The 25196-nt window shown below is 35.9% G+C and overlaps 1 protein-coding gene across 1 annotated transcript in view; it reads right to left on the bottom strand.

Moving 5' to 3' along the window:
* Nucleotides 1-22142, bottom strand: part of LOC121380836 (DNA-directed RNA polymerase I subunit RPA2-like) — a 48599-nt gene extending 26457 nt beyond the window's left edge. The window contains exons 1-11 of the mRNA XM_041509825.1: nt 22006-22142; nt 16982-17059; nt 15367-15426; nt 13562-13636; nt 9693-9812; nt 7768-7833; nt 5761-5835; nt 4851-4949; nt 3928-4023; nt 2863-2939; nt 383-436 (exon numbers count right to left, since the gene is read on the bottom strand). Of these exons, the coding sequence (XP_041365759.1) occupies nt 383-436; nt 2863-2939; nt 3928-4023; nt 4851-4949; nt 5761-5835; nt 7768-7833; nt 9693-9812; nt 13562-13636; nt 15367-15426; nt 16982-17059; nt 22006-22089 (884 nt within the window). The 5' untranslated portion in view covers nt 22090-22142. The remainder of the gene's footprint in view (nt 1-382; nt 437-2862; nt 2940-3927; nt 4024-4850; nt 4950-5760; nt 5836-7767; nt 7834-9692; nt 9813-13561; nt 13637-15366; nt 15427-16981; nt 17060-22005) is intronic.
* Between the last annotated feature and the right edge of the window lie 3054 nt (nt 22143-25196).

The raw sequence follows: 25196 nt of genomic DNA, 5'->3' as shown, positions 1-25196 counted from the left end.
ATATAGCAAACAAATAAGCTAATCAGTGGCATAGCATGGGCAGGGCCATTGCCCCAGGCGCAAAATTCTGGACTGGTGGAAAGGACTTGGGGAGTACTAACGGTCCACTGGTTAGGGGGCGCAATACTTGCCTTGCCCCGGGCACTGGCAACCCACGCTACGGCACTGGAGCTAATCATTATCACTGTTACAAAAACATAAATGGGCATGTTGTCAAACCACAGAAGTAGACGAACTAATATTTGAATGAATGAAACTTTCCTCGACACCTCAGCAAGAATAAAAAATACAAGTTAGTGAGTGTAAGCAACACTACATGCAATATGTTGAACAACAATTAACTGAGCCATTAATGTTGGCACAACTAGGAAAATATACTTACACCAAAAGGTTAAACTTGTCCAAATCAGAATCTAGATGACAACACACACACTGTCTGCAAACATAACAAAATATTAATGAAAATCTAATTAAAAGTAACATGGTGAACTTGAACATTTTAAAAACATGAGTTTTCCCCCCCAACAGCTATAAATAAACAGCTAAGCTGATATAATGTACAATATATACCAAAATAAATTTTTTATAATGATAAACTTCTACATACAGTAGAATCTTGTTGGGTCGAATGCACCACAACGCTTGAACCAAAAACGAAGTCCTGAGTTACATGATGTTAATCGAATGATTAGGTTGAACACTTTCTCAAGCAGTGACGGGGTTCAAGCCAACAGGATTTAACTGTATTTTAACATTTCTTTTCTACTTAACAAAACGAATACATATTTAAAACCACTTCAGCATATATCAACTACCATTATTTGGTGTCTTATTTTCACCCTTTTCTCCAGTGAACAACGACATCTCAAGCTAATCATACGAAGAAGCAGCAAAGAAATGTTTATGGTAATTTTGACTCATCGTCTACAGTGAATGAAGAAATTCTACTAAAGATTTTTTTATTTGCACTTTCCCAAAGTACAAATGATGGCTTTTGATGAACCAGTTATGCAGCATTGATTGTGACAGGAATATAACTTGATTCCATTAACAGTAACAAATCTAAAGTCCCATCGCAGCTCTTCTAATCTACATCCCACTCCCATATGCAACGATTTAGTATGGAACCGATTGCCTGTTATTTCTTTCATGTTCAATGGGGTATGAAAAAAAACCCAAAATCATCCGCAAACTGTTTGAATCGGCAAAGTCATTCTCACATACGTTTACGGATGATGTTGTTTGTTTTTACCCAGATGTAAGTAAAAGAAATAACAGACAATCCTTATAATGAAATTTAAAACATACTTACTAATAATAATGTTAAAAGTGCATATTTTATTTTTAATTATTTTACTGGTTCTAAACAATAATGCTCAATAAGACAAACTATCAATTTAAAATCACGTCATCAGATATGACGTTCTCCGATGAAGTAATTTTTACAAGTTCATCAATATTTTGTAGTTGCTTAGAGAATTCGGGGCTCCCAAACTCCGTTGCTATGGCTGGAGCCAATGGGATGACGTTATATTGTAACGAATGTAATGGAAACTTTAATATCGCAGAATGCTCGACAAGATTTTACAGTTAATACATATAGGCTGAATGAAGGTTTTGTAGATTGCTTAGAACATGGAATGAATATAATGTCCAACACAAACATTCACATTGATTCAGCTATTAGATGATTCGGGGCTCCCAACACCCGACACTGATTCAGCTATTAGATGATACCTTGAATGAAGGTTTAATGACACCCCAACAAAAATTCAATCAAAGCTATTAATAGAAAAATGAAGGTTTAATGACACCCCAACACAAACTCACATGTTATTCAGCCATTAGATAGATACCATCTGACTGGAAGATGAACACTGGCTTCACCGTTATTCATCTGTGTACCACTCTGGAATACAGTTGTTCAGCTATTAGAAGCTCTGTGAAGGGAACACAAACATTCACATATATTCAGCTATTAGATAGATGCTCGAATGAAGGTTTAATGATCAGATTCAGCTATTTAGATACCATCTGAATGAAGGTTTAATGGCGCAGCATGAATAAACATTCACATTGATTCACCTATAACAGACATCATCTGAATGAAGGTTTAATGACACCCCAACACAAACATTCACATTGATTCAGCTATTAGATAGATACCATCTGAATGAAGGTTTAATGACACCCCAACACAAACATTCACATTGATTCAGCTAGATTAGCTATAGATAGATACCATCTGAATGAAGGTTTAATGACACCCCAACACAAACATTCACATTGATTCAGCTATTAGATAGATACCATCTGAATGAAGGTTTAATGACACCCCAACACAAACATTCACATTGATTCAGCTATTAGATAGATACCATCTGAATGAAGGTTTAATGACACCCCAACACAAACATTCACATTGATTCAGCTATTAGATAGATACCATCTGAATGAAGGTTTAATGACACCCCAACACAAACATTCACATCAGTTATTCAGCTATTAGATAGATACCATCTGAATGAAGGTTTAATGACACCCCAACACAAACATTCACATCAGTTATTGAGTAGAAAACATCTGAATGCATCAAGTTATCTTAGAACATCTATCAGTAGAAAACATTAGAAAATTCAGCAAGGCAATACTAAATATTAATATTTTTTTTATTATCTTCAAAATCTAAACCAAAATAACTTTTGCATATTTTGTATTTAACACATCGTTAATATTATCTTTCATCTAATTGTCATAAATGTTAATACAGAAACAGATTACTAGATAGATAAAGATATTTGTATCAAAGGCTGTCTTTTTGTTGAGATATTCCAGTAAAGATGAAAGTAAAAAGATTCATACCCTTTATAAAAAGAGTCACTCTCCTTGCCTGCAATTAATTCTTCATACAGAAACTTGTCTGTGACATCCATCAAAGCCTGAAACAATTGTCTGTGTTACGTTACAATTAGTACTTGACAGACAGAAACTGAATGTAACAGAGATCAAGATGATTAAAACTCCATAAGACCTATATACATGTACGTCTTAAAAAAATAGGAAATGAGTTTTTCCACAATAATCTGGAAATTCTGAAATTTTTTCAGTTTTTAATTTTTCAATAAAAAACTACAATATAAAATGACATGACACGACACAACACAATTTATTACCCATATGTTTAAAAATATCTTGGTTGATAACAAAGTGTTACGTTCCACTAGAATGTAATATGGGACATACTGCCTCGACATCGTATGATGATGTCTACTATTGGCGCACCTTAGTTCATTGATATAAATTAAAATCGATTATCGGTAAAAAATAGGATATTAAATTTGCTACCATTTCTCATCATGTTTCTGTCACTCGTGAAATAATTTCGATTGTCACTTGCTAAAGCTCATGACAATTGATAATTATTTCATTCAGAACATAAACATGATACGAAATGGAAGCTTGTTTAATATCCTATAAATGTCTCTTAGGACTTTGGTATACCAGTTTTAGGGCAAAGATAAGTATCATTTGACAAGAAGCAGGACTAGCTCCGGATGAGTAGGACATTTTGCAAAATTATTTATTATACTTAAAAAAGACAGTGTTATTTACCAACAAAATATTAATTATTACATGAAATTATTTTGCACAATTAAAATAAACTTTGCTGTTGGGCGAGTTCCAGAGCTAGCCCTGAAAGCAATTTTCACACCAGAAACATTAGAATGTCGACAGTTACTTACTTTTAATACAAACACCAGAAACATTAGAATGTCGACAGTTACTTACTTTTAATACAAACACCAGAAACATTAGAATGTCGACAGTTACTTACTTTTAATACAAACACCAGAAACATTAGAATGTCGACAGTTACTTACTTTTAATACAAACACCAGAAACATTAGAATGTCGACAGTTACTTACTTTTAATACAAACACCACAGGAATATAGAAGAGCTGTTTTTCAAACGTGATTCCCAGAGTTGCGGTTCCATTAGCCAGGTAATGTAGAAACATGTTCTGAAACCAGTGAAAGTCTCATTAAATACGGATTTGACCATCAGCTGTATTAACAAATCATTCGATTTTATTTAGCGATATCAAAAGCCATGAACTCTTCAATATGGGGGTGTGGGGGGAGAGGTGTGATGTGGCCCAATGCACAGTTGGTCTGGGATCAATCCTCACTGGGCTATTTCTTATTCCAGCCAGTGCACAATGAATGTGGTATGTGCTGTCTTGTCTGTGGGAAAGTTCATACAAAGATCCCTTGCTGCTAATGGAAAAATGTAGCGGGTTTCCTCTCTAAGACCATATCTCAAAATTACCAAATGTTTCACATCAAACAGCCGATGTTTAATAAATCAATGAGTTCTAATGGTGTCATTAAACTAACCAAAACAAACCCTTATTACAAGATGACAGGAATTAACACAACTATCAAACTTGAGCTAAATAAAATACATATAATGATGCTTCTGGTTAAAGTATAATTTATGTCACTTTCAGAAAAAGTACACTGCACGTAAAGCATTAGGTCCTGATCTAGAATTGAAAAAGTAGAAGTGACTTCTCCCTTCCCAGAAGAAAGGGGTGAAGTTTGATAAAAATAGGTGAGGTGAATAATATCGGAACATACATCCGAAGAGAGCAGTGACATCATGGTACACAAATAAAACACAGTTAATTTTATATAGCATTAAATTAACATTACAAACATATTTCTCAGACTGATCTTTAGTAGACATTTTTCTGACATGTGTCTCAAGAACATTAATATATGGAGCTCACTCCAAGGCTGATTTTCTCAACACTATGATAGTTCTCTACTGCGGAGACTCACTCACCAGACCCGACTGGTCAGTGCGAACACAATGCATGGTGATTCCATACTTCGTAAACTGCTTCCCACGTGTCTTCCATGACTGACGATCAATACACAATGGCTAGAAGCAAATACTGACATTAATACATTCAGTTATAATCAAAGAATAATATCCTAATTTAAATTAATTTATTATGAAACGATGTGTTTTAGATTTTCTACTGAAACAGGTAAGATATTTAGCGGTAACAAATTAAACAACAATAAGAGAAGATTAAATTACAATGGTTCAATAACCCATAAATGGTTTATGCAAATTTTCAATTCTCAGAGGTGTGTTTAAGTTACAAAAAATATATTTTTAAATTATACAAATGTAAAGAAATAATCACTCCAAAACTAACAGCAAATATTGTCTGTATTGTGAGGAGCAGGACGTAGCATAGTGGTAAAGCGCTCGTTTGTTGCAAGATCAGTCTAGGATCGATCCCCATCAGTCGGCCTATTTCTCATTCCAGCCACTGCACCACGACTGGTTATCAAAGGCTGTGGTATGTGCTATCCTGTCTATTAGATGGTGCATACAAAAGATCCCTTGCTACTAATGGAAAAATATAGTGGGTTTCCTCTCTAAGACTACATGTCAGAATTACCAAATGTTTGACATTCAATAGCCGATGATTAATTAATTCACCAATGTGCTGTAGTGGTGTCATTAAATTAAAAACAAACTGTATTGTGAGGAAGTTAACCATGTTACTGACAATCAATCCCACATTATGTCCGACTGTTTAAAATTGAAATTTGGTCTACAATACCAAGTGTTCTCTTATTTCTCTCTCTCTCTCTCTCTCTCTCTCTCTCTCTCTCTCTCTCTCTCTCTCTCTCTCTCTCTCTCTCTCTCTCTCTCTCTCTCAACACACAACACTCACATAGTTTCTTCTTGGCATGATTATCATTCTTAGAATCCTTTCATTGCCATTGATAATAAAATAACCGCCCATCTCCTAAAACAGAAAAAAAGGATGGAATATTCAGTTAATATCCCAACACATTTTAAACCACATACATAGAAAATCATTATACTGACCAACAAATTTCAAGTTAGTTTATTTAATTTATTAAAAATCATTCAGTTTGAATCTCGTTAGTTTTTGTGTCTTTTAAAATTATCAAGGTCCATTTACTGCATTAACTCTATCATGAAAATAATATATACTGATGTCCAAAAGAAACTATACCAAGACTCTGAAACTACTGAAGAAAAAACACATGATGTTGCAAAAAGAAAGAAATGTTTTATTTAACGACACACTCAACACATTTTATTTACGGTTATATGGTGTCAGACATATGGTTAAGGACATGATGTTGCAAAAAGAAAGAAATGTTTTATTTAACGACGCACTCAACACATTTTATTTACGATTATATGGCGTCAGACATATGGTTAAGGACATGATGTTGCAAAAAGAAAGAAATGTTTTATTAAACGACGCACTCAACACATTTTATTTATGGTTATATGGTGTCAGACATATGGTTAAGGACATGATGTTGCAAAAAGAAAGAAATGTTTTATTTAACGACGCACTCAACACATTTTATTTACGGTTATATAGCGTCAGACATATGGTTAAGGACATAATGTTGCAAAAAGAAAGAAATGTTTTATTAAACGACGCACTCAACACATTTTATTTACGGTTATATGGCGTCAGACATAAGGTTAAGGACATGATGTTGCAAAAAGAAAGAAATGTTTTATTTAACGACGCACTCAACACATTTTATTTACGGTTATGTGGCGTCAGACATATGGTTAAGGACATGATGTTGCAAAAAGAAAGAAATGTTTTTAATTTAACGACACACTCATCACATTTTATTTACGGTTATATGGTGTCAGACATGTGGTTAAGGACATGATGTTGCAAAAAGAAAGAAATGTTTTATTTAACGACGCACTCAACACATTTTATTTACGGTTATATGGTGTCAGACATGTGGTTAAGGACATGATATTGCAAAAAGAAAGAAATGTTTTATTTAACGACGCACTCAACACATTTTATTTACGGTTATATGGTGTCAGACATGTGGTTAAGGACATGATGTTGCAAAAAGAAAGAAATATTTTATTTAACAACGCACTCAACACATTTTATTTACGGTTATATGGTGTCAGACATGTGGTTAAGGACATGATGTTGCAAAAAGAAAGAAATGTTTTATTTAACGACGCACTCAACACATTTTATTTATGGTTATATGGTGTCAGACATGTGGTTAAGGACATGATGTTGCATGCTTAAAGGCGCAGACCCTAATTTTAACTCGTGAGAATAAAAACTAAGTTAAGTTGATCTATAAACCTGTAACACATTTGGATAAAGTTACAGTTGACTGAAACATTAGTCTGTGACTTTGAAATGGTGAAATACCCTCTAAAAATAGACTAAAACTCGACTCCATAACTGTTACTTCTCAGACGCATGTTCGTTTTTTAAAATATGAGAAATGCATTTTGTGATATTAAAACACAAGGATGACCAAAAACACTTCGAATGTACGGAAATGGATAATCTAAACAATAAAATGTAAGTAAAGTATGATTTTTGTTATCAAAAACGGCTCTAATAGTTTGTTTTGTTGTTTAGCATACAAGTGACAAAAACAGTATTTGATTGTACCTGTATAAAAAGTCCTGCATATTAATCCATAAGTGTAACAAATGAAATGGGCATTTAGCAGTTTTTACATACAAATAGATTGGTTTCACATCTGCCTCTTTTAATAGCATATCAGGCGAATATTTCTTAAAATTTACACTGAAAATTTTAAAAGTTATATTAATTTTTTTGGTACAAATGACAGCTGATGCATCCAACGCTGGGAGTGGAAAATATTAGCTACTATACAGAATGATGTCTGCTTACATGAGCTTCTTCTTTGTGTTTGACCAGTTCAGCTGGACTCATATTGGCCAAGTTGCAGATATCAGACTGAAAAATAATAACATAAATTTATATATAATTAGAATACAATAAATATGTAAATTACTAATTGCTCATTCGCCATCCATACATGACATATGTTCCACATTTTGTCATTATCAAACATGATAACAATGCAAACATGATGCTAAACAGTAACACCTCAACACATTTTAAACTCTGTCTATTTGGTATCTAATGTATGGTTAGTTCGACACTTGGTCAAGAGAGAAAAAACCCACGGACTCCACATTTAGTCTCTCTGCAGACCCCCCCCCCCCCCCCCCCCCCCCCAAGAGACTAAAATAAAGAGCAAATTTGGCTTCACATTGGTGGACAGTGCCTAGGGTGATATGTGAACCAGTTTGTTTTTGTTGAAAGAGACAGGGAGAGCTTTGCCCCCTGTTTACCTTCAACAAAAACAAAATAAAGAATATCTAGATATAAATAAAAAGAATGTTCTGGGTTTTTTAAATTCTCTTTAATAAAATGAAAGTTTTGATAAAACCAACTATTAGTTTATATGAAATCAGGATCTTAAAATGAAAGTTTTGATATTAAACAGGGCTCAATGCAGTTTTTTTTTCACTTGCTGCTGGCTAATAAATGAAATATATTTAGTAGCCACATTTCTTCATCCACTCGCCACAGATATAGTATTTAACCGGAATAAGCCCAGAGGGGGAATAAAGCAGTTTGTTAATAGCCAAGTGTGGAGGTGGGAAGGGTACTCACGGCTAGGGCCCTCCATTCAAAGGACCCAGGAAGGAAAGGAAAAACGTGATCATGTTTCATGGCTGGTTGTTATGGTACATTGCCCTTGCTCGGGGGCGGGACGTAGCCCAGTGTGTGTGTGTGTGTGTGGGGGGGGGGGGGTGTACTCACGGCTAGGGCCCTCCATTCAAAGGACCCAGGAAGGAAAGGAAAAACGTGATCATGTTTCATGGCTGGTTGTTATGGTACATTGCCCTTGCTCGGGGGCGGGACGTAGCCCAGTGTGTGTGTGTGTGTGTGGGGGGGGGGGGGGGGGGGTGTACTCACGGCTAGGGCCCTCCATTCAAAGGACCCAGGAAGGAAAGGAAAAACGTGATCATGTTTCATGGCTGGTTGTTATGGTACATTGCCCTTTGCTCGGGGGGCAGGACGTAGCCCAGTGGTACAGCGCTCGCTCGATGCGTGGTCGATCTCCGTCGCTGGGCCCATTGGGCCATTTCTCATTCCAGCCAGTGCACCACGACTGGTATATCAAAGGCCGTGGTATGTACTACCCTGTCTGTGGGATGGTGCATATAAAAGATCTCTTGCTGCTAATCGAAAAGATGAAGTGGCGACAGCGGGTTTTCTCTCTATATATGTGTGTGGTCCTTAACCATATGTCTGATGCCATATAACCATAAATAAAATGTGTTGAGTGCGTCGTTAAATAAAACATTTCCTTCCTTTGCCCTTGCTCAGTCTGTATAATAACCAGAGGAGTCTAAAAATAAAGGTTTATAACAATTTCATACGACCCAAGCCAGAGTTTACTGAAGTAAATACAGGAAATAAACACAGATAGTTTTTCAACTCCTTTTTGATTTTTTGAGGGTGAAGCCTTTTTTCCAAAAAAAAAGACGAAATGACCCTAGTGGATTCTTTGACCCCCTCCCCTCTGGATGAAAATTTTTGTCTCTTTTGGCTTCAAAATACTTTTGCTACGGTCCCTAAGCTACTCCTAACAAACTAAAGAAAGAGAAAAAGAACGAAATGTTTAATTTCATGATGCACTCAACACATTTTATTTATGGTTATATGGCGTCAGACATACATGTATGGATAAGGACCACATTGATATTGAGAGAGTCGCTACAAGTATTCCTACATCTTACCTTGACCATCACAGGCAGGTTGCTGGCCACCTGAGTGACAGTGGACATGACTGAGTCGTTGACCATGCATGTGACCTGTAGCTGCAGAGAGCCGCTGTAAGTGACGCCTCGCTCTCGACACTGGAACACAACGTCATAGAGGTTGTAAGTTAAAGGAACTGTCCAGGCCTCGAATTTGGCAAATAAGACAGCAAGACCATATGGTCTCGACCAAAAAAAGAAGCAGGCTGCAAAATGACCGGGTTCGCATCGCAAAAAGCGATGCAAAATCTTGCGATCGCGATGCAATATTGTAACAATGACTAGCAGTTTGCGATGCATGTTTTTTGTAACCTAATTGATCTTTGAATTGAGATCGCGGGAGAAGAATGCACTTAGGGGTGTGGATTTTCCGTGATTGCAGCCAAAGTAACTGATTCGCCAATGATAAACATTTAAATTTTTTATCTCAGTGTACAACCTTCTCGCGTGTGTTAGTATTTCAAATAGAAAATACTGTCGGAATACGCGGAGGATGTTTGACGTTTTAACAAGAACAGTGACGTAACGTACTAGTTGCTACGTCATCGTGGTAACCTAATTTACAAGCAGCTCTGACCTTGTACACTGAACTTGTAGCCTACCGTGCATGCAAATATATTATGTTCACGAATTAAATATACCGCGAAAATTGCGAACATGCTGATAGCTCCGCGAATTTAATTACGCGTTAACTTATTTCCGATTTAGCTTTGAATAATGCCTATAGATACAAAACACATAGCGCATCGAAAGCACTTTATGTTTATCGTCAAATTACCTGCCACGTGGTTTTATACTACAAGTGACACTCGGTGCTATGGATGATCGTCAAATTACCTGCCACGTGGTTTTATACTACAAGTGACACTCGGTGCTATGCATGATCGTCAAATTACCTGCCACGTGGTTTTATACTACAAGTGACACTCGGTGCTAAGCATGATCGTCAAATTACCTGCCACGTGGTTTTATACTACAAGTGACACTCGGGGCTATGCATGATCTGCGTTCAGCGATAGCCAGTAGTCGAAATGTCTGATCATTATTTTGACCGGTTGTTTAAGTGGTCGTTCGGTTTAACTTGTTACGTAAAAAACAGTCTGGCAAACATTAGCGACAGACGGCTGGCTGAACTCACGTCTGGTATCTCGTGTCTATGAGATTTCAGTTTGTTGTTTTTACACTGATTATTCTTATATTCGATACATACTTGTGGCTTTCGTTATTTGTAAACCTGAATGCAACCTATTAATACTACTAATAAATAGTATTTGGTCTAGTTTGTGATTTTTCAAGTTCTCTGCATCATGTATTATCAGACATACATGCGGACAAGACTAACGGCACGCGGACCACATGGCAAGAATGTCTCGAGTATAATTATATCGTACATAAAACTGTCATTGAAAGGAGTTCAGTTGATATTGGTCGTTTTTATTTTATAATTGGCAAAAACTATCGTGAAAATATAAAATGAAAGCTTGATCGCGAATTATTTTAGCCGCGAAAATGTTTGCGTATACATACGGTATTATCGACTAATTAACAGCTTGGCGTTTTTAATTTTGAATTGCCTCGGCAAATAATGTTCCGGTAAAATACGTATATATCTCGTTTAAGAATTGTCAATTTTCATAACAAAAATGAACACCGAATACGTTGGAATGATCAGCCAAATGAGGTATTTTTCTCGGGCTTCAATCGCACTTTGGATCAGACATAGAAATCAACTCATGAAAGACTAAAAAATCACTTTGAACAAGTTAGATGACCAAGCTGCTTAGCATAACCATTGACAAATATTATTCAGAAATATGTTGTACTATAAAAATTAAACCCTGACATTTCTATGCTATTTTCTATATAGCCAAAAAAAACCAAAGTGAGATTCTCTGGGTGTGTGGAGGGGGAGGGGAGGGGGGGGAGGCAACTGCCCCCCCCCCCCTCCTGACCTCTGGAGGATACGGCCTTGTAAACAAGTGACAGTGATGACCCTTCACATGTACTGTTCTGTACTTGTTTTATTTTGGGGTAAGCAGCCCACAATACAGATACATGTATAAGAAATATGCAATTTTATTGAAAAGAATGTGTTTTATTCATGTTTACTCATTTTATTAAAGTGCTAATCAAATTCCAATAGTTGCTAATCAATTCTCCATCCAGTAGGAAAAACTGCTAATCAAAATTTTAAAAACAAATTGCACTCTGAGAAGAAAAGATCATTATGGCCAAAAGGCAGGACAAAAAGACAGCCTTCAACAAGCGTACTAATATAACATGACAGCACCCATACAAAATAAATATGTCTGAACAGTTTCATGTTTTTGTAATAAAACAACTTTTGAGAAGTCGGGTTTGTGTATGACGACCAATTACTAACATGCAAAATAAGACACGGCCGCGGTTAGATTCTGTTTAATTTTCAGGGCATTGCAGCATATGACTAGGGCACTACAATACTTTGCCACCATCAAATTCGAGCCCTGGAGTTTGCTGCCATTGTAAGACTTTTCAGACTAATAAACTTTTGTAATGACTATTTACTAAATAAAGATTCTTGTTGAGAATGTCAGTGTCTGTATATTCTGGGTAATTCTTGTCGTCCTAATGTTTGTAAGTAGCCCAAACTCGATTTGGTCTCCCAATAATTTCTTACATCCGAAAAAAATAAAAAATAAGAATTTGCCTCCCACGCCAATTTTTAAAAGAATTGCTGTGAGGGATATGGTCTATCAATGGCAATTTTGAGCCTGCCTATGGCAATATTTTTAAAAATTACTTTTGAAGCAAATAAACATGACTGAATGGTTATTTTGCTGATGTAGACATATTTCAAATGTGCAAATATTAAATACTTACAGAAGATGTACAGCAGGGCCTGTGCTTATAAAACATTTAGAGTCAGATTCAATTTCAAATGATGTCAGATGTACGCAATTTGAATGGCATTGCCATCTCAGACTCTGTTAGAGTCTCAAGTCAAGACTCTAAAGGTTTTATAAGCACCAAGCCAGGTTTATGTTGAGGAGCTTTACAGACAGTACAAGAGTACCATTGGTGATGCTCTCTACCTACAGACATTGCCATTGGTGCCGTTGTTAAGTTTGAGCCTTGTATATTAGGAAATTTGATGAAGTCAGACTTGATACAAACATGAGGATGATCAGAAATTCATTTAATGGACAGTGACTGATATGACATGCAGAAAAATAGATTTCAGTCAGCAATATCTCAACAATGGCAGAGAACAGTCTCTTTAAGCCATATAAATATCAGTCACAAATACAGTCAAAAAATTATTCTTGGACTTTTCATTAATGTATGTTTTTCATTCAGGCAGTCACAGGCATTTTAGACGGAATTTTTAATGAAACAGGTTGTGTTGTTTGTAATTATAAGAATATTTTCCCATTTTATGTCAATTTATCGATTTATAACAGTAAACATTTTAGTATAAATCGGTTCGGTACACTACACAATTTTATATAATTTTTGACTGTTATACATTGATAAATTCACAAAAAATACTTACATAAACAAACTTTACAATTAATCAACACCAGAGACGAGCATCAACATTACAGGTTTAAAGATTTCACAGAAAAAGAAAAAAAAATGTATGCAAATACATGCATACATGTACCTATTAGATGCTAATGGCTATATTAATTTGAAATCAGGATGGTGTAAATAAAGATTCAACCAATTATCTCAAAGATAAAAGTATTTATCTAGTCAACAAGGAACATCCCGAAACCTTAGTGGTATAAGGGCATGTTAAAAAAGGTACTCTCTCTCTCAACAAGGAAACGAGCTAAATAAGTGTATTAAACAGGAAAACCAACTTCTGCTGGAAACACTTTCAAGGTGGATGCAAATTCATTCTTTTCTGATACCATTGGTGGTTGTATTGTGGCATCCTGTCAAAAGAAAAAAAATCGTCAAGTCCTTGTATACATGATTTATAGGCTATTAAATGAGCTTCCAGTTTGTATTCAAGTCTATGTCAGAGAGAAATAATTTTCAATTGTCACAATGAAAATTCTTTCATGAGGGACATAAATATGATACAAAATTGTTGTGAGGTGAATATCCTATTTATTAACCATAACCGATCTTAATTTATATCACTCAACTCAGTTGGCTGATGCTCCTATAAGGTTATAGTGTGCCAATCGATGATCGTCTGACATTGAAGTGTTACGTCCCACTTTGATATGAACCAAGATATATTTAACCATATGGGTAATCTTTATTAATAATGTATATATTACTAGCAAGTGTACACAAAATTACAGAAGCAGAGATGGCAACCCATCACATTTTTTTTTTCAAAGAGCTTTAAAAACCTCACAAATATTTTACTGTACATGTACATAGGCTGAGGAGATTTGACAAACTTGTGGACACCATTTAAATTTGGTTCAAAGAAAGAAGTGTTTTATTTAACGACGCACTCAACACATTTTATTTACGGTTATATGGCGTCAGACATATGGTTCAGGACCACACAGATTTTGAGAGGAAACCCGCTGTTGCCACTACATGGGCTGCTACTCTTCCGATTGGCAGCAAGGGATCTTTTATTTGCGCTTCCCACAGGCAGGATAGCACAAACCATGGCCTTTGTTGAACCAGTTATGGATCACTAGTCGGTGCAAGTGGTTTACACCTACCCATTGAGCCTTGCGGAGCACTCACTCAGGGTTTGGAGTCGGTATCTGGATTAAAAATCCCATGCCTCGACTGGGATCCGAACCCAGTACCTACCAGCCTGTAGACCGATGGCCTGCCATGACGCCACCAAGGCCGGTTAAATTTGGTTCAATGCATTCACAAAGCAGTTAATTACTAGGATTCCTTGAAAGGGAAGTGAAATACTTATTTAATTACTCACTTATTAAAACTTAATAATTTATAGTAGATGCGTATTTGATGTGACATTTTATTAAAACTTAATAATTTATAGTAGATGCGTATTTGATGTGACATTTTATTAAAACTTAATAATTTATAGTAGATGCGTATTTGATGTGACATTTTATTAAAATGTAATAATTTATAGTAGATGCGTATTTGATGTGACATTTTATTAAAACGTAATAATTTATAGTAGATGCCTATTTGATGTGACATTTTATTAGTAGCTGCGTAAACATTTTATTAAAATGTAATAATTTATAGTAGATGCGACATTTTATTTGATGTGACATTTTATTAAAACTTAATAATTTATAGTAGCTGCGTATTTGATGTGACATTTTATTAAAACTTAATAATTTATAGTAGCTGCGTATTTGATGTGACATTTTATTTTCTGAACTCTAACCGCAAGGAGGCAGGACGTAGCTCAGTAGAAAAGTAATCGCTTAATGTGCAGTCGGTCTGGGATTGATCCCCATCAGTGGACCCATTGAACTATTTCTCGTTCCAACCAGTGCATTATGGCTGGTATAACAAAGGTTGTGGTATGTGCTATCTTGTCTATGGAATGGTGCAAATAAAAAATCCACTGCCACTAATGGAAAAATGTTGCAGGTTTTGACTATATATATGTCAAAATTATCAAATGTTTGACCTCCAATAGTCGATGATTAATACATCAATGTGCTCTAGTGGTGTTGTTAAACAAAACAAACTTTCTTCTTACCGCGAGAATGAGTGACACACGATCACCATTTGGGAGGGCAAACTGGACAGGAGGAATACTCTGTGAAGATACAAAATTAAAAACACATAAAATACATCTACAAGCACTCTTTGCATAAACCTGTAGGTACATGTAAGTGCAAAGAAAAACAACAACATTTAGATTAAGTTACTGAAAGTTATTAACCAAGTTACATTGCAAAAATATTTACAAGCAAACAGAATTTATCTCCTTAGCATACATGGAAATCGTCTCCAAGTTATGTTAATTTATCTCATATTTTTTTGAACAGAAATAATGATGAAATAGTATTACATGTACTACAGTAACTGTATCAATTTTTGTTTTGTTTTGCTTATAAATCCACTCAGGCTATTAATTTCTCAGATTTGATACGACGCCCATGGCTTTGACTTTGGAAATTGTACTGATAAAACCCTGCCATTACTTAAAATTTAGAAACCTGGAATTGCCAATGGTTTCTTGCCAGTATTGCTTATCCATGCACGTCACTATCATATGGTATTTTCTTTAAAAAGTCTTATTGACTGTAGGCTATGTACTGGCCGACCCTTCTTCCCAGGATGGCGAGTGTTTAAGACTCAAATTAGAGATACATGTATAATGATACAATGTGCTTCTGCTAAATTATTCTTGAATAACACTGGTTGGGCAGTCCTTCGAACATCCATTAGATAATTAAATTATGCCACTATGTTGACTGTACAGTTGTATAGTAAGTGATTTAGTCAATATATAATTCAAAGGCAGTGCATCATTTTAGGCGAGATGAAGAGTCCAACACACACATATATAAATGTATATATCTCACAATCACTATATGTATTGTCAGGAAATTATGACTAGATACATTTTGGAATTTTCGGTCACTGATAAAAAAAATAGTTATCTGAGACGGAACTACTTTTACACTATTCATGATCAACAAAGGAATGATGTAAAGTTCAAAGTTACTAATTTTTTAATGTCCAGTTGAACGTTTTTATTTTTAAAAACCATTTTGAAGACCATATGTATTCTTAAAATAAAAAATAAACTACTTTGTTTCAAATGGTGCGTAGATATTGTATGCGAAAAGGCATTCAACATGTCTGGACACACTATTCTAGAAAGCTGTAAAATTGTAAAATAAAACAATTTACTATATAATGTTAAGTGAAATATCTTAAAATATCAGTGAAATAAAAGTGTCATCAGTCACTCAGTGATGATAACACATTTTAGAGTGAAAATTTCAAAATTTCACTCTAAAATGTGTTATCTTCACTGTAAGAAAGCCAGAACTATTTTGCAGCTGGCAATTTAAAAATAAAGGTAAATTGCCAAAATTTACACAATAAATAGAAAATTTCACGTTTTTTATCAAATATGATTTACATGTCATCGAGTGAAGTTTGCAATCATATCACACTCGTCGCGCTTGATTGCAAACTTCACTCGATGAGATATAAATCATATTTGACAAAAACATGAAACATTCTCTATTAATTTCATCCTCGGGGTATGTGGCATGAAAACCTTCACAGGATAACGCTGTCGTCAGTAACGAGTTATTGATATAATTATGTAACATCTTGTACCACTCAAAACTCACCTGAACAGCTTTAGCAAGTCCCTCATGAAGCATGTAATTAAAAGAATCAATATGTGGCCGTGTTAACTCATGCAGCATCTAAAAGAAGAAACAAGGTAAAATAAGTACTGGGAAATGTGTTCTCTCATCGAATGCTGGACAAGTATAGCTTGAGAGATTAAAGCTCACATTTGTAAACCTATAAGTTAATTAAAGATATGGTTTAAACAATATTTATTCCCGGTTGCTACACCTCAGTATTCATTTCATCAAACACAATACATACCTTTATATCTATACATATACATTTATATCTATATACATATATACACACATAGCATAACAGTACTTAATTAAATTCATTACTTCAAACACAATACATAACTTTATATCTATACCTATACCTATATACACACATAGCATAACAGTACTTAATTAAATTCATTACTTCAAACACAATACATAACTTTATATCTATACCTATATCTATATACATATATACACACATAGCATAACAAAGGTAGGTAAATGTTCACTGTCTACTGTTTTATTGTCAAGCATATACGTTAGAACGTCTTCTAAGACACGTCCAGTCGGGGGATACGCGGAGGAATCTGTTAAGTCGTCAGCTGGTTCACATTCGAGAAAGTCATTCATGGTTGTCAGATCTTGTCCTCATTGAAACAGCCAACATCTTACCAGTTCTTGATGTTCACAGTTCTTCCGTTTGCATCGACACGTTATTGTCGATGTTGATGTGTCAATGTCATCCTCCGTAACTTGCACCACCATCATGTTGCGTCAGTGTAAACAATATAAAAATTAAATCTATCGCTGCAGTGGGTCGATGGGGAAGTTTGACAAGAGCCGGAATATTTTTTTTTTGTGCCGAATCTAAAAGAGTGACACAGCTGTTTTGATGGGCGTCGATTCAAAACCTTACATGAAGTTCCTAATGTTGAGAACTCTCATGATTTTATGTGGTCGCACAGATACTCAGCATTTCCACTGCGCCACTCGGTCTGGCAAACATCCCTAGAGTCTGCAATTTCGCACTCTACGTGGGTTTTAGGTCCCATAATTTTTTTTAATAACGTGCACTGGATGTTGTGGACCACATAGTATTTGTGAAACAGTATACACCCTGCTCTCGGTGTCAACATGGACGGCGTGATGATGTCGCGGTTTTGTTATACCTTTTTTTTTTTGTCGTCGTGTTTGTCTCTGATGTGCTGGTGGATATTTTTTTTGTGGTACAGTTTCTTTGCAGTGTTGGCATTGTATGGAATTGGTGTTAATGACTGGTATTGAAATTGTATCCGTTTCTGAATTTGAAACTGATTCATTATCTGAATTTGATCTAGCAATCGGGCCTGTTTCCGAGTTTGCGTTTTCTTGTGATATAATTTCAAATATATCAGTGAGATATTTATCACACGAAGGCACGTTTTAGAAAGACAGCCTTCTTTTCGAATGTGATGTTACAGACAGGACAATGGTAATAATTTTGGCTGCTGCTTCCAAGACATTCTATAGGACAGCCAGTAATATGATATCCTTCAACATTTCCCTTTGGACCATGAAAATGAGATTGAAGATGGCTGATAACTTTCTGCTTCCTCGATGGTTTGAATTTCAATACAGGGCTTATTGGGCAGTGGAAGCACTGAAATCCGCCATCACAATCTCAAATGAAAAGTTATTTATTTCACTAGTAATGCCCGTAGTGACCGAGTGAATAATTAATCAATTAAAATGTAATTCTCTATCCACTTATATGGTTAATCATTCATTTATTTTAGTAATAAACAGCGACAATCCAGTCTAATTATGTGTGTGTAATGTATTATCGCCCAACAATATAAATTTTGTGCTGTTTTGTTGGAGTAGCCACTATGCTGGCTAACAATTTTCCTTTTACATTTTACAGACCAGCCACATACCAACAGATTATAATTAACTTAAATAAACAACCAATTAACCACTTAATCACAAGTGAATATGTACAAGCAGTTTTACTGTGATGTGTTGACAGCATACTGGGCACATGTAACATATAAAACAGCTTTAACCAAGTCTTCTTTGTAGTCAGAGTACTAATTTGAAAGAATCGCCGACTTGTGAATCAAAGATTGCCGTAGTTAATCCCTTAATACATGTGTAAAATTGTACTTTTATGTGGCATCATGCTACTGCTTGTGACAACACAAAATAATGAAACTGAAATACATAAAAGAGTAACAAAGGCTTGGCTTGGCACTACTTTTTAAACCTTTTATAGAGAACACGTTTTGAGATCGATAATATATACTTAGAAATGGCCAAAATTGCTTTGTTTGGAAGCAGCTACGTAAGAAGACTGGAGCAGTTTTGTTCAAGAGATCTGAGGATCGCAAGCGAGTTCCGTTTCTTTGGGTGTGGAGGACTAAGAACAGATAACATCCCTAATGGAATGGAGGATGTTGAGCAATTTCAGCCTGATGTTGTTATTGTACAGTTAGGAGAAAATGACATTTCTGGGAGCAGTTCACCAAAAGATATCTTCGATAAACTGTGTGCAGTAGAACAATCGTTCAAATGTCTCGGAAATTGTCCCCATCATCTCAATTGTCCCCCCTTCCCCTCCCCTGGAACCAGCCACTGGCGATGTCAGAGACTGGATCCGAGGTTGGCGTGCCTGAACCTTTAGGGATATGGGCACGTTAGTAGAGTTCCCAATCCCAAACGTCTCAGAGTTGAAGCAGTATATTTCATAGAGATTAGCCCTCGCTTATCTCAAGAGCGTATTGTAAGCAGAGAAATTCTATCAACAGACACCTCAGGAAGAAGTTTGGAAAATGTGTGATTGGTCTGAACATCCCATACCCGGCAGAATTCCACAAGAAAGTACTTTTTTAAATTACGGAGTGTGTTTGTGGGTTTCTGATTGACACGAGTGACTTGAAATTACATATCAGTTTGTTTTAAACAGTAAAGTCATATTTTAAATATCAGAATGTGTTTTGTTGCATTTTTCTTAGTGTCTATCGAACTGGGAAAAGTAAAACAAAAAAATGTGGGTGGCAAAGTTGAGGTTTTATTCTGTTACATGTAGTGGGAATTTAAAATAGGGGGGATTTGAAGGCAGGTGCCATCCTGTGTACCCATGCACACGTTTTTATACAGTGTCAACACGAACGCATTGATTTTTATACAAAATATATATTTATTCCCTTCACTGTTAATGTTTTCAACCATATATCTAAGTATATAAAATACTAGACCGCCCTGTGTAGGAACGTCCTGTACAGAGCCATCATCACTATATATATTTTTTAATACTCACACATGCACACGTTATACATATACACATATATATTTTATTGAGTATTATTCACAATATACATATATATTTTCTTTATTATTAAGCCTACTGACTTCCCCCCTCATATCTCAGTAAATGTGTAGACCAATGTCAACTGGTAATGACTGGTAACCGTTCACTGCAGCGTATACTATAGACCTTCCTGTGCAGAACCGTGCTGTGTAGGACCGTCCTGTACAGAGCCAGTAAGGTTTTGGTTCCTTATGCCATGGGGGTGAGGACAGGATTATGTAATTCATCAAGATAAACTTGAATGTAAGTGCACATTGCTATGCAGGATAAACTCAATGTACACTTACATTCGAGTTTATCTTGATGAACTAAGGATTATGAGGATATTCATATAAAATATACAAATGAGACTTGACTGCAACATTTGATCAAAAACAATTCACTAGCCGTCGGGCATGGCAATTATTACTAGCCCAACATTGAATATCAGTATTAATAATAGTAGTAACACTAGCCACGAGAGTGCCAAGTACTTGAAGTGGGGCTACCATATTAAATCCAGAAGCCCTGTAACCTGTTTAGGTTTTAAAACAATAATAAAATAAAACACAGTGTTCTGGCTGCTCCATTTAAGCGGGACGCTATTCCATTTTGCCGCCCTCCTTTATTTTCCAGCGCCCCTCTTTATTTTCCAGCACCTATCTCCGCTATTTCCAAATGCAAGTTTTTTTCCACACAAAAAACAACGATCAGTCTGCACACTGGACATCAAAGGAAACAAGCCGTGTTGTGTACGAAAAAACAACTGACGAAACATTTACGACAGTTACCGTAACGTAATTTAACAGCTTCTATTTTGCCCCATATCTGTATCCATTTGTATGTTTGACAGACACAATAAAAGTGATATTTTATGTGAGCAATGAAAACATTTAATTTTTTACGGATTCGGCAATCTCCAATTGAGAAAAACCTCACTTATTTGGCGCCAAATTTGTCACGTGAACAGAACGGTCATTCTGTCTTTTGTTTCAACTAACTATCGTCTGATATTTTGTCCTCAGTTGCAGATATAATTGGTTGTAACTGATGATCTTTACTTTCTGTTTATTCACATATTCTTTATAAAATATTGTAAACTTTTAATTTTGGGGGATATGAACGCTTACAAAAACAACGGAAGAGGTAGTATTTATCATTAAAATCATTTATCTTGAGTGCCAAATAATATATACACCGCCTTTACAAAAACGAAACTACTTTTTATCAGCTGGCGATACTTTTTTATCACAGTGATCGATTCATTCGATGAAGATGGAAAAAAAAAAATGTATCCGACATTAGGAGATCACTTTACAAATATCTTTATTGTTTTTCGTATATCTTGAAATCTTTATTAAAAATAATAATAATAAAACTTTGATCGGTCCACCAAAACCGGAACTGCCCGTGAATGTCAGACCAATATCATCTTCGGTTCAATTAAAAGACGAGTCTGCTTGCATTTCGTATTTATAAACCTTTTTGCAGGCAAAATAAGGAGTATGTCTTTTCACAAAGTCTACCAACACACAACAATATGGTAACCAAACTACTCCCCCCCACCCCCTTTTTTTTTTTGCTTTTCGTTTATTGGTGGTGGGTTTTTTTTAAAGGGTGTGGTGCCGAGCGGCCGCCCTCCTTTAATTTTCACCCAGCGAGAACACTGAACACATTTAAAATATCCTACTCCATAGTGATGCTTCTCTGGGACGCCATAATCTGGATTTTGAAGATTTTTCAACGATGGTTTAGCAGCGTCTAACGATGTCATGACGCCTCTAGTGTCATTAAACCCCACCAAAACACAAACACGTGCTGCCTGCTCCAACGATCAACTTCCGTAAAGGAAAGAGAACTAGCGCACGAAATACGTTCTGTATGGTGTGTCCCTCCTTGACTTGTTGAGACCCTTTATCGACCCGCAAAATTAAACTACATGTAGTACAGCGCCAGTGTAAAACGGTTGAAAGAAGACTGTACTACAAATACATACAATACATAGTTTATATCTAATTATGGAATCATGGTTAAGCCGTGGGACATAAGACTGGTATAGCCTACTATAGGTACTGAGCTCGCATCCTGTTACCGCCCTCCCCCCCCCACCCCTTAACAAAATGAGAGCCCGTACGCTTGTTTTGCTATATAGTCCGTGGGTTGAAAGGGCCCACCTTGCACCCCACCCCTCACGAATTGACTAAACTATGTTTTTCAAACAGTTTCGGACCTATATGTTAGGATTATGAATGTTAACATTAGATAAACAGGGACGCACTATGGTTTTGGAGGGGTTAAAGTGAACCATGACGCACGATTTTTGGAATTATAATTATTGTGTCACTATGTAGGTCACCAAAAGTCAAAAGGTCACAATTTCAGGCAATGCTTAAAATCTGACATATAAGCATTTATTTAATTAGTACTCTCTTAATATTCAATTATTTTGGTGTTAACAACTTGAAAACTGTAGGGGACACATCTTGCAACAAATCCGAAGTGTTAGTGTTCATTTATTTTGCAAAGTAGTGTTTGCGTGACAAATGGAAAAAGGTCGTATTTTTAACGTTAACAAAAATGTAGCTGTAGCTAAGGGGAAATAAAAATGGTCATCTCTAAACCAGATCAATGTTTACTAGCAAGCTGACAGTCCACATATAGATATTGGTGAAAAGTACCTGCATACCGGTGAAAGATTCAATTGGGGTCAATAGGTAGGTCATCAGAGGTCAAAAGGTCATGGATTTCGGGCAATGCTTAAAATCTGACATATAAGCATTTATTTGATTAGTATTCTCTTAATATTCAACTATTTTGGTGTTAACAACTTGAAAACTGTAGGGGACACATCTTGCAACAAATCCGAAGTGTTAGTGTTCATTTATTTTGCAAAGTAGTGTTTGCGTGACAAATGGGAAAAGGTCGTATTTTAAACGTTAACACAAATGTAGCTGTAGCTAATGGGAAATAAAAATGGTCATATCTCTAAACCAGATCAGTGTTTAATAGCAAGCTGACATTCCACATATAGATATTGGGTAGAGGTACACGTATACCAGTAAAAGATTCAATTGAGTCAATAGGTAGGTCATCAGAGGTCAAAAGGTCACGGATTTCGGGCAATGCTTAAAATCTGACATATAAGCATTTATTTGATTAGTATTCTCTTAATATTCAATTATATTTTGTGTTAACAACTTGAAAACTGTAGGGGACATATCTTGTAACAAATCCGAAGTGTCAGTGTTCATTTATTTTGCAAAGTAGTGTTTGCGTAACAAATGGAAAAAGGTCGTATTTTTAACGTTAACAAAAATGTAGCTGTAGCTAAAGGGAAATAAAAATGGTCATATCTCTAAACCAGATCAGTGTATACTAACAAGCTGACATTCCACATATTGATATTGGTGAGAGGTACACGCACACCAGTGAAATATTCAATTGGGGTCAATAGGTAGGTCATCAGGGGTCAAAAGGTCACGGATTTGTGGCAATGCTTAAAATCTGACATATAAGCATTTATTTGATTAGTATTCTCTTAATATTCAATTATTAACAAATCCGATTTCAGACGACGCTCAAAATCATACACCTAATCAAGTATTTAATTTGTACTTTATTGATGATCAATTATTTGTATGCTAACAACTTAAAAACTGTTAGATACCTTACAAGACATCAGTGTTCATTAATGTTTTTAAAGTTGGTTTACATGACATTGGCAAACAAATAAAATAAAAATACTTTTATGCTTTGAGAGAACTATGAATGGTTGTAACAATAAACCGTATTAGTATATACTACAAAATGAACATTCCAATTGTTTATATTGGTGTTAACCATATATATATATATATATATATATAGAGAGAGAGAGAGAGAGAGAGAGAGAGAGAGAGAGAGAGAGAGAGAGAGAGAGAGAGAGAGAGAGAGAGAGAGAGAGAGAGAGAGAGAGAGAGAGAGAGAGAGAGAGAGCAACAGAGCACAGCACAGACACACATGTAAAATATCTTGGTTCACCAGAGGTTAATATTTAATCACTGTTGCTATCACTACTTGATACTTCTTTACTGTAACTAGAGCTGTCATCATCATTGTCATCATTCCTGCCTTCCTCTTCGTTGTCTGTGTTGTATTGGACCTCATATAGGATATCAGCCAATGTAGGTGGCAGGATTTCCCCGTCACACCACTTTGGTTCCAGCCTTTCTTCATCTCCACCAGCGGCAATCCACCCATTATTGTCTGTGGGTTCAGGAATATCAGGTTTGGGTGTATGGGCTCTCTTCCAAATCCCTACTTTACTTCATAGTTTACTCTTTTAATGTGTTCACACAGGCAAACTGGCGGCGGTGGTAAAGTTGACAGGTTGACATTTTGTCTGCGGTCGAGTTTGCTTCCTGTCTGCCCACACTTTAACATTAACATAGACAAACGAAGGTCATCCACTTTGGTAATGGATGTCATCTGATACATTCTGCAAGTAAATGCTTCTAAGCTAAGCAAAAGATCCTCAGTGACTTGTCAGGACTCGCCAAGCTTCTGAAAGTCAAAGTTCTTTTTCTCTGCATATCTGCAGTACAGAATCACCCTTGTGTCACATGGAAGTAATGAGTTCAGCTCAAAACAGCACAATAATGAGGCCATCACTATTTGTGAAATTAAAGCATATAGCTTGATATATACTGATGGGCAAACTGTCCTCATGTCAGAAGTACCCATGTTAGAGTCTGACCAAGAAGAAACTGACACAAGGGTGATTCTGTACTGCAAATATGCTGAGAAAGAGAACTTTGACTTTGTGCGTGACAGTGATATATCGTTTCATTCTGCTCTGCTACGCATCAAATTTAAAGAAACACATCTTGTTGGAATCTGGCT

The sequence above is a fragment of the Gigantopelta aegis genome, chromosome 9, assembly GCF_016097555.1.
Source record: "Gigantopelta aegis isolate Gae_Host chromosome 9, Gae_host_genome, whole genome shotgun sequence".
Taxonomy (NCBI): Eukaryota; Metazoa; Mollusca; class Gastropoda; order Neomphalida; family Peltospiridae; genus Gigantopelta; species Gigantopelta aegis.
This window is presented reverse-complemented; position numbering and strand designations above follow the sequence as displayed.